Below are 20901 nucleotides of genomic sequence, written 5' to 3' on the forward strand. Positions count from 1 at the left end.
GATTTGTGAGTGTGGATCAGGTTGCAAGGCATAGCTGGAAAGTATTACTGTTCTGGACTGTGAATGAGGGTCAGCTGTCTCCTGGCTTTGGCATAAGCATACCTCAAAATGAGGACCAACCAGTGGCCAAATCCAATGGTTCTTGCATTTGGTGGGAGTTTTTCTACTGACTTTGCCTAACACTGGATCCAGGTTTTTGACAGAGAGGAAGGCAATGTGTGGATAGGAATAGTGCATGGAGATTGCATGCTCACTTGTGAAACTGCTTAAGACAAAGTTTTTCTTTTTTTCTTTCTTTCTTTCTTATTTTTCTTCTGTCGCTTCTTTCCACAGGGAAAAGGTTCCTATCCACGTCTTTAGCCCCAAATATACAAAATTACGTGACTGGCACCATGAAGTCTCAGCACGTGTTCTTAATGTCCAGTGATTTTACCCAAGTTGCAAAAGCAAAATACAAACACTTCCTTTCTTTTCCATCTGCTTTGGAAAAAAAAAAAAACCCACAACAAAAAACAACCAAAAAGAAAAAAGAAAACTTATTTCACTAGCCTTACTGCAAGAGAAATTCTAGCCTTTTCTATACTTTTCTAACACTTTCCTACTGATGTGTAAAAAACAAGATGAAAATGTTTTTGTGCTAATCACTAGTTGACAAAAAAAGAGTATTTCGAACAGAACAACTTGGGTGGTTGATTCTCCCAGGGTGGGGGAGGAGATGGCTGTTGCAGTACTTTTTTTGCCTTAAAGGATTAATTTCTATTGCTGAGTTTGAGTTACTGTAGGTTGTTAGAAAGCAGAAAATTATGAACAAAAGAATAAGAAATTGTATTACTTTGATTTTGGGGCTGGGGGAAGAAGACAAAGAGGGACTGTATACACTTATTTTAAACAATTGTACTTACCAGGTAATTATCACGGATTTCACTGGTTTTTCAGCAGGTCAATTTTAGAGTGGTTGTAAATGTTTTACAAGGTACAGCAAGAAGACAGACTGCCTTTAAGCAAATAAAAAAAAATATTTCCAATGTTGTGAATTGAATTGCAGGCTCAATATAAATATTCCGCTGCTTAGATTAGTAATATGTTCATATTATGGAAAACTTAGAAAAAATCGAGCAGAATGTTGCTGTGTACCTGTAAGAGCTTCAACACAATCTTCTAACACGAACAAGACAAGATAGTAGTATTTATTTTATTACAGAGTGAAGCTCATAGGCTTTCTTTTCTTGTGTTTATAAAAGCTTCATGGCCCTATGGTTCTCCTGTAAAATAATGTATTATAGTAGCTACACATCATTAATTTATGCTTTCTGAAGCTTGAAGAGTATTTTAATAAAATTTGCTTTTATCTTAGCTCTGTCTGTTTTTCTTTTGAGTCTCTCTGACTCTTTGAATAGTCTTCTCGTGCACGGAGCTGTGACTTCATTGCACCGTCAGGTGATAGTAAGAGAAAGAATTGGATCACTGCTGCGTAGTAGAAACAATCTGAGCTGTACAAAACTATCATAGTAGTAACGTTCCTGATCATGTTAAAAATGGGGTATGTGTCAAAGCCCACACAAGATTTGCAGAAATCAATAAAATTGTTGATCTTTTGGGGGGCTACAGGAGTAAGAATTCTACTAAGTGAAACTTGCTCTTGGCTTTTGCAATGCTTATTGAATCAGAAGTTTCAAACCTCAAAGGTGAATTGTAAAGCGCATATAAAAGCCCAATCTTTCATAACTGCTTAATGAGAACCATGTCAATTGGCTTGTAGTTTGTGCAGCTGACCTACAAGCTTTTCTGACGGGATTAGTCCTGTGAACAGATTGGTGTCCACTGCAAATGCTTCTGCAGACTTGTCTTGGTTTTTTGTTTTGTTTTTTGTTTTGTTCTTTATTTATTGCTCAACCTCAGAAACTGAAAGGAGACCTCCGGAAGCATTTTAAGCTTGTGTTACCTTTTCAGATGGTTTATACAGGTATACAGTAGAGTAGTAGCTTATGGTATCTGTCATTTTATCTTTAGGAAAAGCCAAACAGAAAATGGAGCCTTCAGGTAATAGCCCAGTTATCTAACACTAACAGTCACCCATGTGGATGTCTAACAATGCACAGCATTAAGTACAATTAGATTTGCACTGGTAATGATGGACCAAGGCATATGACATCTTACACACCTTTGGGTTAACCCCTTAGGGGCAGTATGGGAAAACACTCACTTTAGTAATTCCACTAAAGACTGTTTTGATGAGAAGTGCCATCAGTTTGATTCCCTGCCCCCACTATCGTGTAACTTGTGAGTACTGTGTCACTAAACCCAAGTGTGTTACTGAGTGCACGTACGCCATATTTGATTGAATACTGTGTATTAAACTAGGAATGTGAAGTAGTGTATTAAAATTGTTCTGCTGAGTGGGGGTTTCAGAGGGATATCAGTGCAATGAAGACTATGAAAGGTTATCAATTAGACTCTCTGTAGTTCATTGATGCAATGAGAACTATGAAATGTATCAATTAGACTCTGTAAAGTTTTCTTTGTAAGGGCAGAATGGTTTAACCTTCAAGTATTTTTGTGTTTTGGAGATTTTCCTAGGTAATGAGAATATCTTCACATTGTTATTTAGCATACCGTTTTGTTTATCTATCTTGCCAGCCCTTATCTCTTTGAAGGGTGAGTTGCTTCAGCAAGAAATGGAAGAAAAAGCCTCTCTAAATAATCCAAAGCATAGATTTTGTTTTGATTAAAATTAAACATAGGTAGTCATAGAGTCTATGTATTGAGGATATGCATATACTTTGAGAAGGGCTACCAAAATTATAAATATAATAAAGTTTGCTATAAATTCATAGTAACAATTCGCCAGTGCCAAAAACGTTCTAAGAATGTGTGAAATGAATTTCATTTACTGCTTTAAAGATGTCATCTCTTCGCCAATTATCCCCACTGTACCACACTTGTTGATGCTACATTTTGGACTTTGTAACCGTTTCCAAAACAGCTTTTCAGTTTGCACGTGGATAACATACCCTAGCTTGTGTCTGATTCCCAGCCTAAGTCTGATCTTCTGAAAAAAGTGTTCTGACTGGCTTTTGATATAAATGAATAAGCTTACATTTAGAAGATTAAAACCTAGAAGGATGAATATGGCAAACAATGAAATAGAAACTTATCTTCCATCAGTAATCTACAGATAAATAACTCAATAACAGTTTTTCAGCCAAGCATTATCCAAGACACGTGCCCTGTAGATTTTTTTTTTTTTTATTGTTCATCCCTAAACTGTAACTCACTAAGAATTTTTGTATGGATAGGATAGATTTTTCAGCAGCTGGAACGTCAGGAAATAGAAATGGAAAGCCCCCACTGAAGTATACAAATTACAACTCTTAAAAAAGTTACTTAAAGCTTAGAAGAGCAATGTCTAGCCTTTATGTAAATTTTATGTGTTTTAGTAACTGATCAGTTCTAATTCTGCAGCACCCTATTTCCAAGTGTATTTTAGATGTTGACTTTTAATCATCTCCTCTTGAGCAACCAGGTACAGATTTGGCTTTGGCCTTAAATTGTAGAGTCAGTTCATTGTCATGAGTGAAGATGTGTCTGGATTTTCCAGATTTCTAGTTTAGCTAATCTGTAGCCACTGGAAAATATTTGTACCACTCTTGATCAGTCCTGAAAGCAACCTGTCATAAATCATGTGTTTATTTTTCCCCCTCATGCCATAAATATCTGTAAAGCATACCTGCAGATCTACCTAACGGAGCAGCAACCCAGGACACCTCTGTAGCTCCCCAGACTTCGGAGATGCCACCTGCACCAGAATTTCCATCCACACCTTTACCACCCATGAGGTCTGCTCCCTGGTCATTCCCAAGTCTGTTCAATAAGTTTCAACATTTAAGGCACTCTACTTTATTAAGATACTTAATTCTGAGTGCTTATATATATATCTATCTATATACATATATATATATATATATAGGCAGTAGTGCCTATACTTGTGGCTAACGTAGTCTGCTCAAAACTTGTGGCTGTGATTGCTATCTATGTCATAGTTTACTTTTTTTAATTACAATGAGATGTCTGATGGGTGCTTTCCTTCAAGTAGAGGGTTTTAAGACAACATTTTCTAGATTTTTTTTTCCCCCTATCACAACTGAAAAAAAGAAAGGATATGAAAAAAATCTGACAAATACATTGTCTAACCTCCACAAATCTAACACCCTAAAAAAAGTTGCACCAAAAAGTGTATAAAAATTAGGGAGTGAATCCCATGAGCACTTCTGTTTCTTTTCCAGTATTTCCTAAAAGTTAAGTTTTCCATCACATAATACGCTACTAAATATGTGTTCCAAATTTGTAAATGTAAAATGCAACTTGGCTTTCTGTGTTTATAAGCAGCAGAACACTTCTCAGCCTTCACTAAAAATGTGATTCTTCCTAAGTGTTTTGTGCATTGTTTATCCCTCTTATTTGTATTTTGCTGTAAATGCCACTTCCACCCACCCCCCCCCCCGCCCCACTTTACTAACACTTCCATGAACAGTATCTCCTGTTCAGCATACTGTTTCAATGTGGATTAAAAATCTCTTTCTCTGTGTGTCTCCATTTTGGTTTTATTTCTGTGAATGGAGTGAAAATGGTGCGAGACCAGAACCTGCCACCACTCCTTTGCTGGTAGCAGGGTGCTCCCCTGGCAGCGTCCCCTCTCCCAGACTTTCTGAACACGTTGCTGCAGCAGTTCCTGGGAGGTAAATCATTCAGAGAGGGTTTAAAGTCAGTGGACTATCTATCTATATGTTATTCTAGCCTAGATTTGTCTGTCTTGGGGGAGAGAGGGTTGTCTGTCATTCACTTAAAATAAACTTTATCAATCTGCCGTGACTAGGGGTTTTCCTGAAATGGTAGGAGCGGGCAGAAGAGAAATGAAATGAAGCTGAGCAGATTGATGAACAGTCTTGTGGATACCAGTTAAAATAAGAGACTGTTTAGTGTGTGTCAGTATGTTGTCCATGGGTACCTACCCTGTCACCTGGATGGAGTAACTTTTTAGTGGTCTCAACTCAAAAGTGAATTCAGATTTCTTCAACACACAGAAAAGTGCCTTTAAGAATATAAAATATTTTTAAACAAGTGGATTACTTGGTTCATAACACTGTGCTGTGCTATGATGCAATCAAAGAAAACGAAATGATTATCTGGCAAATTTGCTGTCATTGGCCTTGGATTGCTTCACTGGCACTTATCTTGGCACATTGGTGGTGTTTGGGAGGTCATCTATAAGTACTAGACAGCGATGGTAATTTGGAGAGTTGTGATCATGTTATTGAAGGTCAGTAACATTTTGTGACTGTTTGTATTTCATAGTGCGAGAGTGTTTTTTAATTCCAGATGGCTAGTGTTTGTTACTCGTGCTCAAGCACAAAGTTAAAACATGAATCAAAGCTGTTCCTTTAAAAAGGAGAATTGAATGATCAGTGCCTGGTCCCGCCAGGCCCCTAGGCAGACACTTGTCCTTTCGAGAAGCATACAGGAATATGCTGTTGCCATGCCTGTGTGGGCTTTCTGCAACTAAAAGCTTACTACTAAGATTTGTGATAGACAGTTTCCCCTTTAAAGCAGTAGTGTCAATCAGCTGAGAGGGATGAGGTGAAACCTTGCAAGAAAAAGTGGAGCCTGGTTTGCTGCAGTGTCATTTGAAGGTTTTGTTGGTGTCTGGGAGAAGCGGGTACCTTCACGCCCTAATGTGAGATCAGGCAGGAAGGGGCAGTGGGTGACGATAGAGGTTTGCTTGGCCAGCCAGTACCTTCATGGTAACATCTGGTTTGAGCCAATATAGAAAAGATTTGTTTCTGATGGTTTCAGCAGCATGTCCTTCTAAATCCCGGGAAGGAGATGGAGGGGTAGTTATGGGTCACCAAAGATGAAAAGTACATGCAAAAGGTGTATGGCAATAGTGGTGGCTTGTTTGGTTTGGGTTTTGTGTTTTTTTGTGTTGTGGTATTTTGTGTTTGGTTTTGGTTTGGTCTGGGTTTTGGTGGTGTGTGTTTGTGTGTTTTTTGTTTTTTGTTTTTGTTGGGTTTTTTTTTGGGGGGTGTGGGGGGTGTGGCTCCTAAGCGGAACTCCTGGGATGAAATGGGCAGGGGGAGAATTACTACTTCAATAATTGATTTTCATGTCTACCACTGAAACTCTTGTATGATTGTACCTACTGAGCTGCAAATGCCTTGCAGATACTGATGTAACAACTCTCTTCTCCTGTTTCTAGTTATTGTGTTCTCACTACTGTCACTAGTAGTGAACTCTACTAAGGAATTCTTTCTAAATTCTAGTTCTGGATCTGTGTCCAGGGAAAGGAAATTTTAAATCTACTCTCACTCAAGACCTATGGCGCTAAGTTTATTATTTGGCAAAATTAACCTAGCAAGAGAACAGCTTTAAAATGAGCCACAGGAGATCAGAAAGGACAGCTATAATCATGGTGGTTCAGGATGAGAGCTGAAGTGTTTATACAAATAGTGAAAAAAGGAGATGGATGAGCATTTTCTACTCAAGAAGGGCAGCAATCTAAGCAGCTTCTGCAGAGTTGTAGAAGGAAGGATTAGCACTGAGTGTGGGAAGGAAAGCGTAAATTATTTGACAAAGCTTTGTAGTCTTGATTCTCTCCTGAAACAAGAGGTCATCCGTGTAGCAACTATGTTTGATGTTTACGTTTTGTTTCTGAGCCAATGTCACGGCTTGTATAACACTTTCAGGTGGGAAACGTGCCCAAAGCTGATCTCCAAGATCCCCTTTTTACAATGTTAGCTATCAGAAATCCATATAGAGCAATTGGTGAGTGCCATATCAGATTTTAGGTAAAGCAGAACTGGGCCATCCAAAGGTCAGCAGACTTGCTTTTGCCACTAAACCCCCACATTTATCATCAGTGACTGGCATAGGTCTTTATTTTCCTAATCGGCTTCATCTTTTCTTGGCTGAAGCTCTGTGTGATTTTTACCACCCACTACTGAACCACCAAGAAGGAGAAAGAGCTTGCTGTGAAACGTATGAAGGATCTGGTTTTGATTACTGGATTAAAGTTAGATTCACTGCTTATAAGGCAGACTTCATAATGTAAAGTATAATGCTTTTTTTATCGTAGTTTTAGTTCTTTATTGAAAGCCTAAACTAGTCATATGGCAGTATACCCAACTACTGTAATTTATAGTGTATTATTACTCAATTTCATATATGTGATCTTCTCCTATAAGTTGAAGAGTGAAATATTTAAGAGCAATTGCAGCCTTTCCAGAAAGTTGCAAACAGTAACCTTAAAAAGTCACTCTGGCAACTTTAGACCATGTAAACCACAGAATCTGGCACTTTGTGAGAAATATATAAAGCAGATCCCATGCCAGAAAGTCGTTGGGTTGCTCTTAATAGACATGTTTTTTACAGTTGTACAGACCTACTTTTATCTTCTTTTAATGGAATTATTCCTGATAGTCATAAATACAAAGATTTAGTATTAAATAGTAGGTAGTAATCCTATTTTTTGTTGTGTACTTTCCGATTAGTGGATAGCCAAGAATATTCTCTGCAGAAATTGTGATCTTGGAGAGTAATTTCTTGCTCTTTTTCCAGCTACTGCCAAAGCAAGTGAAAAATTGAAATATAATGAGTATGTACGTATGAATATTTGGACTCGGCTTGCTCTCCCTTTGGAACATATACTCAGTGGGATTTATTCCCCTTCCCCTCACCTTCTTCAAAGTCTTTTTTATAATTTATAAAGCTTCGCAAAGACACTGTATGAAGTTCTGGAGAACTTGAGGGCCGATGCAGGAAAGGGCATAATCCGTGCATATCCCTGGTTTGTCCTGAATTGTTGTAAGTGATGCTGTATGCTCCTCAACTTGGCCAGATCTCCTTTTGTGGTGGATCTGATGTTTCTGTATCTGTTTTCCTAAGTGACTTCCCTGGGTTGTGGTGGTCATGCAAAAGGCAATTTGCAAAGACAGGAGTTGCTCATTTAATGGTCAGATGAACGATGGGTTGGGAGAGGAGTGGAGGTCTCAGACTGACTGAACTAAAATGGTCAGATCTTTTATGGTTGCCTTGGTTTGGTGACAAGCAAGAGGAAGCAGAATATGGGAGAAAATACTGCTTTCCTGTGGTGAATGCTGCTTGTCCTTCTGCTTTCTTTTACTTCAGAGAACTTGTGTTTGAGAACCCTTTGGAAGCCTTACCCAAGTGTGCACCTCACCCCCCTGCAGTTGTTCAGGTTTTAAATACCAGCAGCCAAAGTAGCCACAGGGTCTAAAATGTCATCTGCTTACACTAGGTGGAATTTCTAATATGCTGGTTGTGCTCTTGTCCAAACTTGTTGAGTAACTACTTTAAACTATCCAAATAGTTTGGGTTTGTGTTAAACAAGCCTAGTTCTAAGCTGTCAAGCTTCAGCTGTAAAAATGCCCCAAAGAGTCAGTTTCAGCATGGTCTGATTCCTCAGGGATAAGTAAGTTGTTCCTAGGGAAAGAAAAAAAACATCCTTACGTATGCTACTCATTCTTCTTACAAAAGATGCAAGAACGCCAGCTAGAAAGATTTGTCCGTTACAGTTAGATATTTTAAAGCAAATGAGAGGTTTCTTCTCCGTATGTTTTCTTGTTATAATTACTTGTGTAATTAACATCATCTAGGAAAATAACGGTGGAGTTGCCTGCTGCAGATGCAGCAAGCTTTTTGACAGCTGATACAGCACCTCCTCTCCCAGTGAAGTGTGCTGTGGCCACGCAGACCTCCGAGCTCCCCCTGCCCACCGCTGCAGCCCTGCCTGTGGAAATGGCCCTTGGGCTGTCTCCTGCTCCCACCAGGTACATCTGAGCAAGCTGCATTAAAACAGGCACAAGCAGAAACTATAATTTTACTATAATTTTACATACAGTTTCACCTGGTGGGGGTTTTTTTTGGTGTTTTTTTGTTTGTTTGGTTGGTTTTTTTGTGATGATGTAATCAAGATGGAGCAGCTTACAGAGAGAGGGTCTCCTGACCCTCATGCTGCTCTGGATGTTTGCATAGTGATTAGAAATTTGAGTAGCTTCTAGACAGAAGTTAGAAAAATAATTAAAGTGGCCCTTAGATGGAGGTGGAGAAACCAGTCATGGGCAGGAGATTTGGTTGGAAGGTGTCTTAGTCAGCAGTTGCTGATGTGGGTTGGATCTATAGTGTCAAAGTGTGGAAGAAGGTTTTTGGGGAAAGGCACAGCAGGGTGCACGTAATGTATGATGCTTTGATATTCCACACTTCATTCACCTGCCTTTCAATTGTTACTCACCCTTGCTACAAAATGGGTACTTTTCAGTTGTCCAGTAGCATTAACTTGTGTAGTGATGGGACATCCAGAGTACAGTGTTCATCAATAGGAAAAGTAAGTGCTTCCCTCAGTAATTAACACTCTGGGATATTAAACCGTAGCTGTGGGTTTGGTTTTTTTTTTTATGGTTAAAGAGAGCTGTTAGAAGTCCTTAAATTAACTCCTCTCAAGCTTCAGTTAGCATTGTCAGAGGTGTAATAAGTGTTTGAGTAATGACTTTTCTTCTCTTGCTGCTTTTGGGCAGGCATGAAGCTTCTCTGCCTACTTGTGAACCGAATTCTTTCAATAAAATCTCAAGCTGTCAGTCTAAATCATCTGTAAGTCATACAAGGTAAATCTTTTAAGGTATGTACAGCAGACTGCTAGGTATAAGCAAGATTTTCAGGCAGCATTTCTGCATTTACATCTGAGAAGTGGTATAAAAATATAGTGGTGTAAGTGTTCTGTTGATTTCTGCAATGATTTTAAAAAAATACACAACAATCCTGTGAATAACCTTGAAATTTCAAGACAAGAGCCTGAGTTATGAATTCACCACTGTAGAAATAATTCCAGAGCCAGTCTGATCTTTCACTTTTTATTTTATTTTTTTATTTATTTTGCCTGTTCACATTCTTCCCAACCCAGATAATAAGTAGGGAAAAAGAAAAGGGGGTGAAGAGCATGCTGCATTTGGTAAAGGTGGTATAAATAGACCTGCTGAAGTTATATCAGCAAATATTCCAAATTTTTCCATGTTTATTATTTATTATGAAAAAAAAGGAGAAGTTAAATTACCTTTAGGGCTCTTTCTGTCAGCACAATGGAGACTTAGATGGATCCCCGTGGAGTGTCCTGGGCCTTGGTTCAGTGGGAATGACTAAGGGGTGCAAGACAGAGTATGGGATGGGGAATTTGAAGGGTGATAGATGCTGAATGCTGACTTGATAAAGGGAAAGTTTTATTTGTGGGTGAAATCAAAATTGTGTTTTTCTGTATTAGTATTCAGGTGGCTAATACGTTGCCTGATGTCTCTGTGAGTTGGGAACCTACAATCCCATAACTTTCCGATGTTTAATGCGGTCTGGTATTGTGCTGTCTTTCTGTCAATATTTCCTGCTTTCTTTGTTTTCTTGTCTGTTGGTTCAAAGCTTCTGTGCTAGAAAAGTACTGCTGGAAAATCCTTTTGGAAGTCTGCCCACGTTTGGATCTCCTTCTCTTCCCATTCTTTCTCCTTTCAAGCAGAGATCAAAAATTAAGAGTGTGGCTGCTGCTGCAGTGTCTGCTGCCATTGCTGTCCGGGCCAGGTAGACATCAACTTTAAAAGGAACATTTTCTAATATGGTTTTAGAAAGTTCAAGCTCATACAAGAATAATCAGTGCCTGGCATGGTTGCAAAATCAGCTTTTTCACAGTTGCATGGTGGGCAAGTCTTTAGAATATGTCCAAGGCTCCCATGACCTGTTTTTAAATGAGCTCCAGACTGCTGCTCTGAACTTTGGTGCGTGATTTTACCTTTCTCATCCTCATGATACCTATTTTACTGTTCAGTTAGTAAACTAGCTGTAAATAACAATTGTGTTATATGGGTTACAGAATAATCTGCATCTCTGAGTAACCTTTGGACGCTTGAAGTCAGTAACTCTGAGTTCCATCCAAGTTGTACAACATTGCTTTTTATAAAGGCTTAGACCAGTGGTCTCAAGTGTTTCAATCAGGCATTCATATCAATAAACATTTTTGGAGCATGCAATATATGTTTATTTATATATTTCTAAATTATATAGATGTCCTAATGTACTGATATATTATGTACATTTTAAAGCATACAAAAAGCAGAAATGTAAAAAGTATGAGAAAAAGATGAAATAAACACTATTTTCAAAATATTTTCTATTTTACTTTATTAATGGTAAAAATAAAATAAAACGAATTTACCCTTCACACCCAATGTGTTGTCCATCCCCTGTGGTGCGCAACCTCCAGCTTGGGGGCTACTTATTTAGATGTAATTTCTGCACCAGTTATCCTAGGTTCAGTTTCTCCATACTGTTACAGAATTTATTGGCTTTTCACAAGGGTTTTAGGGTTTTCAGTCATCCCAGCCAGCTTAAACTTTGGTCACCTGGTTTCTTTACCTGTTCTTTTTAAACGCTTACTAGACTCTCTGAACCTAGCGTCTACCGCTCGCTTTTGGATGCTCTGCTCATCACACCTGTCACTGAGCCGCCTCTGCAGGCCATCAGGCCCCCCAGGAAGTGCACAAGTGCTCTGGAATTGCAAAAGAGCAAGAGGTATTGTCTGAGTGTGGTGCATGGTTGGTACTTAGGACTTGCAAGAAACTGGCTTTTCCTTCAAAAGCCTGTTTCTGTCGTCTGCATGCTTGAAGCAGTCTGCCTGCTGTGGTCTTTGGCACCAAGTCACCAGCCCCCAGATATGACTGGTTTTGCCTCTTTGCAGAGCTAATGTGCACCCTGGTCCTGCTGGTGGTGTTTGTGCAAGTCCACCATACTAAGCAAAGGTTTCCTCGCTGGCATCAGGTGCCCTGCTAAGACACACGGTGCTGTTTGTGTTGCACCACCAGCCTCCAAGGGAGGCACCATCACTCTGAATAGCCGACTGGAGAAGAAACCAGGTATTCTGGCTTGAAACCTCTGTCCAGGTGAATTATTTGCAACAGTTCCTTGAACAAGTAAGGGACGTGTTCGGCTGCAAGGGTGCTCCGTGAACAAAGAGCTGCTCTTTTTCAAAACTCACTTTTAATGCATAAAATCAAATAACTGGCATGTGGTGCATTTAAAATTATGTGCTGTCTTGGCCCTTTGTTCCCGCACTGATTCTGTTCAGCGCACAGGACTTTTTGTTTTCATTTGCTAACCGCAGCTATGTTAACACTCGCTTCTGTGGCAAGCTGCTTTTATGTAACTGACTTCAGCCTCAAAGGCAGAAATCTATTTGGTTATTTTACAGGACAGTATGTATTAAGTTGTGCTGAGGAAGAAATAGTTTGTGGGTTTTCATGTACTTATTTGCATCTTCACAAGAGTAAAACTGTTCTAAATGTAAGGCCCAGTTATAAGTGGAACTGACATCCACTTGATGTTGAAACCTCTGTTGAGTGAGTTCTTCCCCTCTTGTTCCATGGCTTTCAAGGTGACCTCGGTCACTAGAAAAGGCTAAAGTAGCCCTGACCTTGGGGAGGGTAAACGGTAATTGTTAGACACAAACAGACAGTCTTAAGTTGTATATATAAGATATAACACAATATTAAATACTAACGTTCTTTTTGCCATTAAGTGATACTTACTAGGAATTTTTTTTATGTATGCATCCAAAGGGAAAACCTCTCCAGGAATTCTGATGCCTGTGCAATACAGGTGAAGTCCAGGACATGCTGCCAGCAAGACTTAGTTCTTTAGCCGCAGTATTTGTTTGCTGATAGTTGGTAGAGCCAATGATGGCAGTGAAAACGAAATTCCTGATTTCCCTTTTCTTTTTTTCACTCACTCACTAATGTACATTGTCTGTTGCATAAGCTGCAAATGAAGGTGGATTTTTAAAATAATGGAAACATTGTCCTTCCTGACTCTGAAACCGGCTTTATGTTTATTCATCATTTGCTCACCCACCACATGGAGAGAAACTGTCCTGGTTTTGGAGGTTTATTTTTGGAGTTGCAAACACTTACTTCTGCTAGGAGGTTGAGATTCCCAAACTGACTGTGTTTGATTCCTGTCCCTTATGAGTATATGGGGCTGTCTGTTGGGAAAGGCAGCAAGCAATGAGAAGAACGTTCATGCTGCTCTAGTTCAAGTGCAGTTTTGGAGGGTTTTCTCTGTTTTGTTCATCCAACTGGCAGAGCTGAAGAGAGGTGTGTCAAGGAGCCGGGGGTATACTGGGAGTACAGCGGCCATACAAGCCCTGCCCGAAAGACCTGATGAGTATTGGATATGTCAAGACCCAGGTTCAACAGCTTGAAATAAACATCTGTAGGTTATCAGGGGGCTTTAAGTGTTATTTCTAAACTTCTGGAAAATGAATTTTCTCTTAAACTGTTGCAATAGCCAGGTTATCCTAGTTCGGGTTGCTGTGTACAGGCTGTGGCATAAGGTGATAGAGGAAGCACATGATTTTCAAGCTGATGGGGACATCCCAAGTAGGCTGTGACCTAAAATTGGGGAAATGTGATGTAGCAGTGCCATTAGTCTGAGAATGTTATGCGTAAACTGGATTTTTTGAAGTATTTTTCCAAGAATAACTGGTGTTGATCTGAATGTACCATACGACATTCCAGGGTAATGATTTCCATTTTCCTTCGTACCACCCTGAGCTGCCAGTGCCAGTAATGAGGAAGGGGTTGCCAGTAGATGGAACCGTAGAAATGAAGCTTTGTGCTACCTCATCCTAGTGAATAAAGGAGCACAACCTTTATTGTATGGCTTGAAACATGTAGGTAAAGGAGATAAAAAAAGATAAACTCTGCTTACAACTTACTGTCAGTAATTACATATCCTCATTTGAGTTCAACAAGATCAAGCAAAACGAATCAATTATGTTAGGAAAAAATATACTAGATTTGAGAGGAATCTACTTACTGAGCGTGACAATGTTTTTGCATTACTGTCCATCTGATGACGTATGGTAAAATGTGCAAGAATGTAATGCTGAAAAATTATTTTAAATGGCAGATCGCTTTATCCCACAACACAATAGTTGGTAGGAAGGAGAGCTGAAATCTTTTGCCCCATCACTAAAGAGATTAGTGTGTGACATTGTAGAGTAGAATAGCTTGTTCAGAAAACAAGCGGCTCAACCAGGAAAGCCAAGTAAATAAGCTTGAACAACGTTGGGTGTGTGTGTGTTTTCTGGCTTTATCTTGTATAATTTTCAGCAAAAGGTAATGAATCTATTTTATCAAGGTAGCTTAGGCTTGTTTCTGTATTCTCTGGTGAAAAACTCAAGAAGATTGTAGCTATAATAAAAGCAGGGTTTCGATTTTGTTCTGCAGTAGGGTTGCTCCCTTTTATCCCTCTCACTTCATATTCTTTGTTCCAAAACCCTGGCTGTCTTAAACTGCTCTGTACAGGGTAGCTACCAGAAAACTTGATGTTTTCCTGACTTAATATCTGTCATTAACTCACCTGAAATAGTGCTGAACATCTACGTGTTTTCTTCCCCTACCACACTCCTCAGAAATGGACTTTTTTTTTTTTTTTTGTATCATAGCCATGCAGAAATTGAATAAGCTAAGCATTCATCCTGATGGCAATAGAGATAGACATAAGTTTATGGGGGCTTGTGTTTTCTAACAAATGACATATATGCAGCAAAGGAAAATGTGTTTTAATATCTTGCATTTCCAGGAATTGGAGATTTGCCCTAAAATTAAATCACATGGGAAAAAAACCTGTGAAATTTGGGAGATGCTAGCAAGAATGGGCGTTGACATGGCTTTTGCTTTATCTCCCTGATGCTACTTGAAAAAGGGAATGGTCTGGCCTTGTGACATAAACATTGTGACTCTGAGAGAATACTTATTCTGAAAGATGCTTTGAATTGTTTCTGCCTGGAGCACTGCTTATAGAAGGGTTAAACACTTCCTCACTGTAACTTGATATGGAAATATCTCCACCCAGATGACTTTCTCTGCTCTTTCATTTTATTATTTTATTTTACATTTTCTTCTTTCTTGCAAGCTAATGGAACACTGCTAGGTTAACATGAAATGTAAACACTGTTTAAAAAAAGCCGACTGAGGCCACGGGTTTGCAGTAGGGGTGGGAACAAGGTCAGCACTCAGTATTTCTCGTCTGCTGTTTCTCTATTGTTGCACCAGAAAACCCTTGCAGAAAGGCCTATGTATTTCCCACATCCATGGGGTTTTGTCATCATTCTCGTACCTGGCTTGTTCTAGTCTCCTATGTATATCTTTAGCTAGTGTGTATTTTGATACTGGATAAAACGATGTATTGATCACTTAAACAACATAGTTTAAAACAAGAAGTTGAGATCTGAGATTCAAGTTTTATCTTAGCTGTGCTAATACCTTGCTTTGGAGAAGCATCTGTGTAACAGCTTGCTTGGTCTTAGGGCAGAGAAATCATTCCTCTCTTACTCTGAAGTTGCAAAGTTTCATTAATATAAATGTTTAAAAAAAGTTTGTATTAAAAACTTCTTCCCCCCCCACGTTCAGTGCTACATCAAGTATAATTTAGAAGCCTTTTATTCAGGTTTCTGCAACATGCTTGATTCCTGCTAGGGGTTAGCAGACAACCAACAGGCAGCAATGTGTAATGCAAGTGGAATCTTAATTTTTTGTTAAACTGTTCCGGTTTTAGAAGCCCTAAAGCAGAATCAAGGCTATCATATTCCACTGGTTTGTGCCAGAAACCAAGAACAGTGATTTGCTCACATCTTTTCTTTCTTTTTCTCATTAAAGATTTAGTGTTCTTAAAGGAAAATAACCTCACAGAAGTCCTGGCTATCTGAAGAAGGCATTTACAGACTCTTAGATACTACGTGACCTCTTCTGTCCGCAAGCTTCCTCAGACCACAGGGGAGTTGTTCCTAGCTCATGCAGTTGTTCTGGACAGCAAGTGGGAGTTAAAATATCATTTATAATCCAGAGAACTATTAGAAAAATACTGATGTATCAGACTGAGCTCAGGGCTCAAGTGATGGTGTTTGCAGATGGATAACCTGTATCCTTGGGCTTACATGAGCAAAAGGTCCACCCAGAGCTCTTGAGCCTGTTTGGGCAAGTCTGAGAGACTTGGTGCCTTGTTACCATTTTAGTGGTGTTGGAAGTTACATGATGACAAGCTGTGTTCATTTTCAGTTAGAACTATAGCTTCTCCTTTGGCTATAACCATCATGACACACACTTATCTTCTCTAGAATGTGTGTGAAGAAATTCTGGGCAGTGTTACATCGGAATTTCCATGGAAGTATGGAGGCAGGTTTAGGCATCTGTAGCCCCAGATCATGTGTTTTTCTTCTTTGGGATTCTGGGGAGAGAAGAGGGCTGTCAAAATGTCTAAATACATTTAAAAGGTTTTTCCAGTGCTAATTTCTTAAAATGCCTCTGAAAAGTGTTCAGCTTTGTCTTGATGCACCTGATTTTGGGAAGGAAGGGAGTGTGGTATGGATGCAAATATCTAAGAGTGATCTCTGAAGAAGTGGTGCTCATTGTACATGTGACCTGGACTTGTTTACCTCCCCTGCAGATTCCTTGCCTGTCGCCCCTCTGTAGCATCCAAGAAGCTCTCAGTACCATGTTCAGCAATGGGACAGTCATCTGGCAAATGTCTTTTTCTCCCTGTCCCCCCGCCAAAAAACAGGGTGTAATACAGTGTTTGGTATTTGAGGAGGAAGATGCGGTGGAATAGCAGAGCAATCATTACTTACTTTTTAGGCTATTTTGCCTGTTTCCACAGTGCTTCTGTTGATCAGGAGGGGCTAAGTCTGAGGAGCCTGTTGTGAGCTCTGGATTACATTTGCACTGGAGCTCTGTGTGTCTCCTCAGGTGTCAGACAGGTGTCCGCCCCCCCCCCCCCCCCCCCCAAGTCCTTCATTTTCCATACATGCCCTTACTCTGATAGAATAGGGCTGCATCATGCAATAGGAGCTTGTTCTCCATGGGAATTCGGAAGAGTGTCATGTAGGAGCCAGCATATGTCAAAGTTAGAGAGATGCCGTTGGCTTGCTTCTCTGCTGGACTTTTTCTTGGGCCACCTATGCATTCTGTTTCCCTTGCACCCGCTTCCAGGCTTATCTTGGTTAGTGTCCCCATAATTTAATTAAACAGATCATGGGTTTTCAGGACACACAACTGAGTCAGTCAGGCTCACATTCCACTGTTCCTTCATTCTTGAACTGTTCACCCCCCTTGCCCAAAGCTTGACAGCAGAGCGTTTGCATCTTGCAAGCAGCATTGTCTTTCTTAAGATAGATGTGACACTTGGTTGCATCGGTTTTCATAATGGAAAACTTTCATTTTTGCTGTAAGTATTCATCAGGTGTATGAGGATTCATCTAAGAGTTATGAAACAGTTAAAAGGTTAAAGCTAGACTTAGAAGGTAGGCTTCTCATTAGTAACAGTACAGGTGTTTTGACATTGAAATGTGCTTGACCTGAACCTGACCTTTGAGTGTCGTCTGGGAAGTTTGAGAAAGCTACTTATGTAAAACTTGGTAAAGACGTAAGGTTTATTATTCCTCCTTCAGTTTTCTAGTGATGATGCTGAAAAGCAGATGGGAGCTCCCTTCCATAACCTATTCAGTTTCTTGAATTTCTGTATATATTTTCATCTCTGCAAACCATGAATATGCTAGGTAATCAGTATCTTGGGTTGTCATTGTGCAATATCTTAGTGACTTACAAAATACTAGTAGGCCTAATTGTAGGTATTGCACAGCCAGTTTGTAGGGAAGTGTGCTTCTGAAAAGTTAAATAGCTATATTTATAAAGATGGATAAAAATAATTGGAGTTTGGGTGTTTCTCAGGGTAGAAGAACATGAAGTAAAATGTTGAGCAATTAATTTTAAAGCATGAATTTGAAAAAGTTTAGCATTTAGAAGGTTGAACGTCTCTGGGGTGCAGCATTTCTCTGAAAGGGAGACAAAGATGGATTTATATGTCTCTATGGAGAATGCTGCACGTGCGCTACCAGGCAACTGTGTGACTGGGGGCTGTAATTCAGGAAAGCCAATGTGTGCCCTGCTCCCTGCAGCCAGCTGTGGGTGGGCAGCATCCCACTGGAGACACTTGCCAAGCTGCAGCAGCAGCCTGCCTGTTAACCACCTGTAGTGCCGGCTTCAGTTTATTCAACCCCTGCTTGAAAGAACCAGGCAGAGTACAAAAGGTGTCCAAGTCCTGTGGGAAGTTTTGCCCTGAGGCCACCATGATTTCCTCTGTCAGAACAATGGCTTCAAGCTTTTCCCTTGGGAAGGGTCTCTCTAGGATAATCTCCTGGCACATAAACTGCAAGAGGTGGTAAAAAAAAAATTAATCACAGCTGGTTTTACAGCTGGGTTTATCATTGTCTTTTAGTTTGGTGTCGTTAGGATTCATCTAATTTCTGAATGAAAGCCAAAGTGTCTCCAATAACCCGTTTCAGGAATTAGCATGCCAAATCATTCACAAGCCTCAGAATTAAACCACAAAAATGGCAATGGTGGAGATGCCCATCAGCGTTACAACTAACAAGTGTGTTAGTGTCTCTTTCCTTGCCTATCTCTACAATAAGGCTGCAGTTTTACAGCCATTTCCACCGTTTTCTATCCTTCTTCTGCCTGAAGGATACCCTTTTTGCTTGTCTTGCATCCATTTTTGCTTGTTAAGTAGTCACTTCTGTGTAGACAGCTGCTGATTCAGCAGGATTTCCTTATTTGTGACGTATGTTTTGTATTATTTATGACTTTTATGTTCCAGGCAAAGACGGTAAAGAGGTGCTAGACTTAACAAGTGAGTTGACAGTGGTGATGAGTCTTTTAGATGGCAAAGGAGGAAACTCTCCTTTTTTTAGGATCAACAGTTTTTTTTCGGAATTGTTAAAGTTGTAATGGGGCTCTGGTGTGGAGCGAGTGTCATGGGTTACCTGTCAAATGTACTCAACAGTGCAGAAGGATGTTTCTGTGACACTGAAGTTGCAGACACATTTTTTTTTTTTCATAGTAGAAGCCAGTCTTAAACTACCTTGTCATCTTCAACCGCTGAGCTGCTACTTCATGTCAGAGGGTGTCCTCCTAACATTTTTTTTTAGTCTACAACAGCACGTTCATGCAGTATATTTCCACTGCTCCAAAATCTGTTGCCCAAAAAGACGTGTCTACTAAGCCTTTAAGGAGTCTAACGTGTACCTTAAATGCCTCCATTTGTGCTATACACATGTCTTTAAATATCTTTTAGCATTTGAATGTAACAGAATACAAGATCTCACTTTGTGCTTCACTGGGCTTGTGCATGCTACGTATAGCAAATCCATCAGTGTGTCAGTTCAGCACAGCTACTGCTGATACCAAAAGCCTACAAATGCAACAGCTGTTACTTATTAAACTGAGCGTTCATATATATTCTCTCAACTGTGAATCTTTTTTTTTTTTTATCCCTTACCCAGAGAAAGATTGTAAATACATCAGTTATTAACCCTGTAAATTTAAAGACAAAAAAAAATAAGGTTATGAACTTGCTTTTTGGCCTCATGGTGTGTTCAAGTTCTTGCCTGTTGCACGGGCAAGGCAATGTTGTGCGTGTGCAATACGTGTAAACTAAAAATAGCTCAAGGATTTTTACTTTACGAAGTTGGCACAATCTGTAATTCTGTGACAGAACCCAGTGAAATATCCATAATGCACATGTGCTGTAAATTTGTTTTTCTTCAGTGGAGGAAAAGAATACAAGGCTCCTAATATGTCACCTCATGGGTTTCTACATTGCACAATATATGTATTTGTAGTTATTTTGGCTGTATTTTGCAATGTTGTTAATTTCCTGGTTTTGTGATCCTTTCAGTTTGCAAATAACCTTCATTAGTAATTACTACTCTATGAAGATTATTTTTAAAAAAATGAAAATAGTTGTTTTCAGTTTCCCAACAGCAAATGTCCATTATATAGATACTGTTACACTGTATGAAAATTTTGTAATGGTAACTTCCCCATTCTTGAACAGCCTCTGGAAATAAGAAATGAAAAATTTTCTTGCTGCCAATATAATGAGTGGCTACTTACCCCCTACTTGAATTGTGATTAAATGCAGTTTTCTTCATGCATGTTTTTAAATATCTAAAAGAGTTCTACTAACCCTTAAAATATAAAACTGCTTTAAACTGCTCTAAAGAGGCAATACAAGATACTGTGTGCCTGTTGTTTAATGAATAAAGAAACTTACAGCTCTTAAAACACTAAATAATTTGTTGAAACAGTGCCCCATAGAATAAAATTGCATTTAATTCAGTCACTTTTAGATTGATGATTTTTATTGAGATCTACAAGTATAATCTGACTATATGAGTATTTGCCTACTCGCCAAGGAAAAAAAAAAGGTATTGAAAAAGTCTGGGAGTGTACCAAATTTACAGTAAGGATTCTGCTTTAACCTGTATCATGTCAACACTTAATTATTTTAAATTGAATTTGTGAAGGGATTTAGTTGTCTGTATTGACTTTTGATGGAAATTACTCAAGTATCTAGTTCTTCAAAAGCAGCTTGAAAACGTAAATGCCACAGCATTGTTCTGGGGTGATTGCCCCACCATCAGTGATGACAGAGTAGTGGCTTCTGCTCTGTTGCACTGAGGTGCTGGGATGTCGCTCCACATCTCTGTTTCACAGATGCTCTTGTCCTAGTAAGAAATCAATTTTATTTTTTCCTCCCTTGTTTCTGAACAGTGATTCCCTGGAGACCACCCAGCCTGCTGCAGTTACAGCCCCCTCCGTGAGGAGCATGCCTGCCTGCCAAGAAAACGCTGCTCCCACCAGTGCCACCCCGGCCGCCCCCCTCAAGCCAGGGGGACCCCCCGGTGCTGCCAAGTACTCGGGCTGGCAGCCTGCAAACCAAGCAGGTAACTCCCAGTGA

At 39.6% G+C, this 20901-nt stretch overlaps 1 protein-coding gene across 9 annotated transcripts in view; it reads left to right on the forward strand.

Moving 5' to 3' along the window:
- Positions 1-20901, forward strand: part of PDLIM5 (PDZ and LIM domain 5) — a 132997-nt gene that overhangs the window by 81403 nt on the left and 30693 nt on the right. For 6 of the 9 annotated variants that reach the window (XR_008825702.1, XM_056360447.1, XM_056360692.1 and 3 more), the window contains one exon: positions 20715-20887. Coding sequence is in view for 8 of the 9 variants with exons in the window: in XM_056360447.1 (XP_056216422.1) it covers positions 20715-20887 (173 nt within the window). In the remaining variant the exon portion in view is untranslated. Of the gene's footprint in view, positions 1-333; positions 4582-8669; positions 8844-9587; positions 9694-20714; positions 20888-20901 lie in introns of those variants that run through there. The other 3 variants (XM_056360985.1, XM_056361070.1, XM_056360899.1) reach the window with 2 other exon arrangements.

Source organism: Falco biarmicus, chromosome 1 (genome assembly GCF_023638135.1).
Source record: "Falco biarmicus isolate bFalBia1 chromosome 1, bFalBia1.pri, whole genome shotgun sequence".
In the NCBI taxonomy this organism is placed as follows: Eukaryota; Metazoa; Chordata; class Aves; order Falconiformes; family Falconidae; genus Falco; species Falco biarmicus.